This window comes from Microtus ochrogaster, chromosome 8 (genome assembly GCF_000317375.1).
Source record: "Microtus ochrogaster isolate Prairie Vole_2 chromosome 8, MicOch1.0, whole genome shotgun sequence".
In the NCBI taxonomy this organism is placed as follows: Eukaryota; Metazoa; Chordata; class Mammalia; order Rodentia; family Cricetidae; genus Microtus; species Microtus ochrogaster.
In genome coordinates, this window is record NC_022015.1 from 50,243,577 (window position 1) to 50,249,667 (window position 6,091).

The 6,091-nt window shown below is 37.4% G+C and overlaps 1 protein-coding gene across 1 annotated transcript in view; it reads right to left on the reverse strand.

Annotated features, from left to right (window-relative positions):
• Positions 1-4,451: 4,451 nt before the first annotated feature.
• Positions 4,452-6,091, reverse strand: part of LOC101983531 (aldehyde dehydrogenase, cytosolic 1-like) — a 37,905-nt gene continuing 36,265 nt past the window's right edge. The window contains exon 11 of the mRNA XM_013348008.2: positions 4,452-5,000. Within this exon, the coding sequence (XP_013203462.1) occupies positions 4,928-5,000 (73 nt within the window). The 3' untranslated portion in view covers positions 4,452-4,927. The remainder of the gene's footprint in view (positions 5,001-6,091) is intronic.

The window sequence follows — 6,091 nt, forward strand, 5'->3', positions numbered from 1 at the left end:
CTGCATTTGTTTCTACAAAGGATGGGAACCTGTGGATTCTTTCCAGGCTAATGTGGTTTGATGGAACAAGATCCTATGAAAGGTCTCCAGGAACCCTAAAAATATTTCACGCAAGAAACAGCAGGAAGTATTTTTGAGAAAATTATGCCCACATTTCCAAAACGATTGTTTATAAATGTTTGTTTTTATTTAAAAGGAGATATGATATAGAGATGAATACTTTGCATTGGTGTGAACTTTGAACCATTGATACACATTTAAGGTTGATTTACTACACTATGTATATGTATTTCTACTCATGTTTAAGGTATTATGTTTATACAGCTCATTTAAAAATGTAATGGATAATTAAAAATTACAGATTAATAGTCATTTATAACAGTCAAACTAGTAATCATGTAGTTAGGTTTTCAGGATATTCAGAGATATATTTCAGTTAGCTAGATAATTTTCAACACTTCAAAGAATATGGCATTTAAAATGTTTTAAGAACTTAGACTTTTCATGACCATGAGACACATCTCCTGGCAGCACCAATCTACTACAAGAGGAAGATGGGCATTAATGAGGCTCCTTATGGAATTTGTTAGTCATCTGGGCAAGAAACTGCTCTCGCCTGAACCGCTTGCTGCTGTATGAACTGGACATGTAGGACCCACAGAAAAAATACTGTTGAACTTGCCTAAACTGAAGGTGAGGCAATTCTTTAGCATTTTTGTTTCACAGAAAAAAAAATTGCCAGATATTCTTCAGGATGCAAAAGAAAGCAATTAATAAACTTTGCCATTATAAGGCAGAACATATCTTCAAATTTCCTGCTAAATGGAAAATTCTGCTGTATACTATGGCCCTGTATCCTGAAGATGGATACCCAATATTACAGAGGAGCTTTGGGTAACTGTCCAGGCAGTAAGAAGAGTCTGTCAATTCTAGAGCTTTGGAAGTAGCTTAAATGCACTTCCCGTTTGCCAACTAAAATTGTATCCTTTTGGGGTCTTTGAAGAGTTAAAGACTAGATAGTTATAGTCATAGTATTCTTTAGTTATGATAAAAGATAAGTTAGTTATAAATATTGTAACTGTAATTCTTGCTTGATACCTGTTTTGTTATATGCAATATTACTATATTAAAGTTACACTTTCCTTTTATTTAGACAGAAAAGGGGAGGTGATGTGATATTCCCCTCTGTATGCTGTGAATATGTTTTATTACAATTAGTTAGTAAAGAAGTTGCTTCAGCCTATGGCAGGGCAAAATAAAAATAGGCAGGAAATCTGAACAGAGACATATAGAGAGAGTAGGCAGAGTCAAAGAGATGCCATGTAACTGCTGAAAGAGAGAGGCACCGGAACCCTTATCAGTAGGCTACAGCCTTGTGGTGAAACACAGATTAATAAAAATGGGTTAATTTAAGATGTAAGAGGTAGCTAGGAATATGCCTAATCTACCAAGCAAGCAGTTTTGTAATTAATGTATTTTCTGTGCCATTATTCAGGTCTGGGCAGTGGGGAACAAAAGAGCGGTATCTGCCTACAACTGCTGACCTTCTGTCTCAAATATGTGCTACTTACTTCAAATATTATTCAGAAAAATAGAATGTTTCTTTGCTGCTCAAGGATGAATAAGTAATACTTTTATTTATGCAATTTATCTGTTTTTTAGGGATTGGACAGTTTATCACTATAATGCACCCTTTACAAATTCATAGTGTGGTCCTCTAGATGGCTCAAGAGGTAGAGGTGCTAGCCTCTGAACCTGAAGACCTGAGTTAGATTTCTAGGTTCCACATGGTAGGAAGAGAGAACCAATATATTCCCAAGGTGTTCTCTGAACTTCATGCGTGTTCTGTAAAACCAGCATTAACACACACACACACACACACACACAATAAAATCACACACTAAATAAACAAAAATAAAAATTTCAAGTTGACATTCTTGGATTAGTTGGGCCTAGAAGCCACATAGGAAAAAGAAGCTGATTACAGTTCCAGAAATTAAGAGAATAGGTGTGTGCTATCACTCTATCAGCTGCTTCTCCGGTCCTCAGAATCCATCTCAGCAAGTCCCAGCAAGCCCCATTTTACTGAGTTTATTGCTCTGACTTCAATTAATATACGGGCCAATCTGGCAAACTGATTGGAAAGACTTACACCATGAAACGTGCAAAGCCGAGCCTGCTGGGATTTCACAGGAGTCTGCAGTGACTGCGGTACCACCATTCTAACAATGGATCGTGAAACTGAAAACTAAGCATGAGCTTTAACTCTTGCTTTAGACGCCACACAGTCAATCCCTGCTGCTGGCTGAATAGGCTCACATCAACTGTAACTCCACAAGCTTTGCCTCAATTGCCCTGACTCACAGACAGCAAGTGGCTCTGCCCGAAATCTCATGCAGAAGCGGATCCTAAGTGTCTGACAAGAAAAGATCATGACTTGGAGAAACCAGCACACAGTCTATCCTACACTGGGCCTGGGAGATACTGTAGCAGATCTGCCATGAACAAAGAAACAACATCCAAGTCCGTTGTTTCAATTTCTAACATTTTCGCTCAACTCTGTGTCCCCCCTGCAACATCAGTTGTAGAGAGATAACACTGTTCCCTCTAGTTCACACCTTTCTCTGATTTGTGCTGTCTCTCTCTATCTGCCTTCTTTCTTTTCTCTTAGTATTCTTTCCTCTTAGTATTACATCTTCTAAAACCCAGAAATGAACCTTGTTTATAATACCTAGATATAGATCTTACCCTTCCTTTTAGTCTAGGCTTACCTAACATGCCAATATATTAACTCTATCTTTTCCTTGGCCTCTCTTATTTCAACTCCTACATGTCTCTGTCTCCTATCCTTCCCATCTAACAAACGAACACTACTCACAAGTCTTACCTTGATTGCTCACCTCTTTTTTCTTTTCCTTTCCACTCATTCCCACAATATCTAACATTGTCAAGATCGTCATCTATTCACAATGCTATCAAAATCCCTTTACTCACTTATAAACTCAGTGCTTCACAGGAAGTTGGGTTTTGTCACAACCTGACTCTATGTTAATCCCAGTGGGTTAGCAGGTGGATAGTGACTTTTACTGAAGACAATACTCAGATCACAGTAGTTAGCTATAGACTAACTATATGTTCTGGAGCAACATGGTGACAGAAGACAACATAAATACAGCTCTCTCTCTCAGCCTAGTCTCTCCTGAATACTGCAAACACCTCCACTGAAATAAGAAACACAATCCAAATTGAAATAACAATAACCAAAAAAATCTGAAACGAAGAACTAACTTTAGATGGGCAAATCCCAATGCAAAATACAGGTAACAAGAAATACTAAGATAGTTTTTCCCTCAGAAAAATCAGTCATGCAGTAATGCCCCTAATAACTTAGATGAAATACTAAATAATAAGAATGACTATAAATACGGTCAAAAAATCCTGCTGTACTCATAGGTTAGCATCTTGCTCAGCCATCATCAGCGAAGCTTCTTCCTGTAATAGATGGGATCAAATACAGAGACCCACAGCCAGAAGTAGGCAAAGAGAAATAGACCTTGGAGCACTCAGCCCTAAATTGGATGTCTACATCAAATCTTTCCCTAAATCGTCTTCTTCATCACTGGTTAAGGAATCAAGCTGGTACTGCCTTAGAAAGCTTCTTCCTACTCTCATGCTTTCAAAGTAGCAGAAGGTGCTATGTGCATGGAGTGAATCATGTGAGCCACAACAACAAACAAAACGGATAGAGTAGCAAACTTCCCCCAAAGACTTCTATCCTTGCACACATATTACTGCGTGTCTTTCTAGACAAGTGGCTTTTTCAGGGAAGGGTGAATAATACAGAGATTCACACCAGGCTAAAATGCAGAGAAGAAATATCTGTGGGAAGCTCAGCAACCAATACAACTTAAATATTACCGTCCCTCTCTCCAAGGCCTAGGGAACATCATGAAAGATGGGTAAAAATGTTATAAGGTCCACAGATCAGGAAAGACTGCTTTAAAAAAAAGTATTGGCTCCAGGCATGACTGCTCATTATACTCTTGAACACATGGTGGCTGTGGTTAACACATAAGATCTGCACAAGAAAAAGCCAGTCAACATTACAGCATGAATGCAGGGGCACAAAAGTCACCTTTGTAAGAGGAGCTATTAGCAGACGATGCCTGCTGGTGGAAGGGAAGTTGGGTTTCTCCAGAGGTAGAGTAGCTCCTGATAGACTATGTTCCCAGTGAATGGCTCCACACTCGTGTGCATATGAGCAGCATTAAATGGATTCAGTGACGGACAATAAATTTAAAAGTACGTGGAATTGGGAGGAGGATGTACATGGATGCAGATCTGGGGAGCCATAGGGGAGAGTAGGCTTGAATATTACCATAACATAAAGTACAAATATATGAAATTTTCAAACAATAAAATTTATTTTAAAAACTCAAGTTGAACAGAAATCATGTGAGATTGCCTTTATTAAACTTCACATTTTAATTCCAGCTAGGCATTCCAGAAAACATTTCACAACACTCAAAGGGGATAGCCATAGGAAACAGAACAACTTACTCTGTGGTCATTAGGCATACAAAGGGTCACTGAGGGACAGAACTTAAATCACTACTGGTCCCCCTTACCAAGTAAATATTCTAGACAAGTATCAACAGTAGAAAGTATCTGATCAGGACAGAGTCACAAGGAGCAGGTACCTAAATCAATCCTTTTCATATGAAGTAGGAATTGGGGTCACTTATTAGAAGGATCGTGATTCTTTCAGATCAAGCCACATGTTTTCTATGTGTGACATTAATACTAATGAATCACTTATGTTTAAAAAGTCAATAGAAGAAAGAGTTAAAGGAGAACATCACTCTACTGGTGACTATAGGAGATGTGTCCAATGGCTGAATGGTTTCTCCTCATTCTGCTGGCTTCTTTATGAGTTCTTCTGAGATATTTTCATTGCGACTGTCTTGAGCTCAGTGTATTCATAAATTCCATGCTCACCCCTAGAGAGGAAAGAAAATTGCATATAAAGATGATTGTACACTGAAAATAGTTTGGTACAAGTTTTTTTTTGCTTATCTGAGTAATAACAATGTAAAATATTTACTGAATACAGAGTAGTTCATATAGTTGCTAGCTGATCATTAGCTTTATGGCCAAAGCTAAATTCTCCAATGGAGAAAAATATTCTTAACCATGTCTTTTTATTTCAAATAATTATGTGCTTGGCTTATTTTCAGATAAGATATCTGCTGTTTACATTACTTTATTTGACTTTATATGACTAACTCGTACATAATTTAATCTGATTATATTTTATTGGACCAATAAATAAGGAGGAGTTCACATCGCATTGTACGGTGACTGAAGAGAAACAGAATAAACCACAAGCTTCACTTGAGCCTGCATTCACAATCTGCATTGTCACAGAAGAGGTGAGCAGGAAGAAGATGACCCAGATCCTCCTCCATTCAGGGTTCTGTTCTGAAGCTGTAGTTTTAACAGGAACCTTGTAATCTAGGCCAAACAACTCCTAATCATCATAGGTCAAATTTTTGTTTCTTTGGTTTTTTTTTATTTTGTTTTATTTTATTTTGTTTTAGGAATACTTGTATTTCCTTTTAAGGAGGAACAAAACCAAAGATTGGCTTCATTCAGGCTTTTCAGATTTTTGGATTATGCAATGTTAACAATACACTTAAAAAATTTCAAGTCAGTCTCAAGTGATCAGAAGCTGAATTGAGTCATGTGTAGATGTCACAGTAATTATTTGAGTTCTACCTGAGGCCAATTTTGAAAGTCGTGATTTTTTTCCTTCTGATGGAGGGTTTAATTTATAAGTACTACACTCAGTTGTGATCTCCATCGTTTGAATAGGATCACACTGCATATATAATATAGGCCTATAATAATATAGGACTATTCCCAGGATCATGAAAACTATACAAACACAGGTTTGCTGGTTTCTGATACTTCTTCTCTACCTACTCTGTTCCAGATTCAGTTTTGTATATAGACAATGTCTTATTCTCCTAAGCAATCAATAATGTCGTATATTGGTAGTTTCTGTGAATAATTTAAACTTTTGGAACTA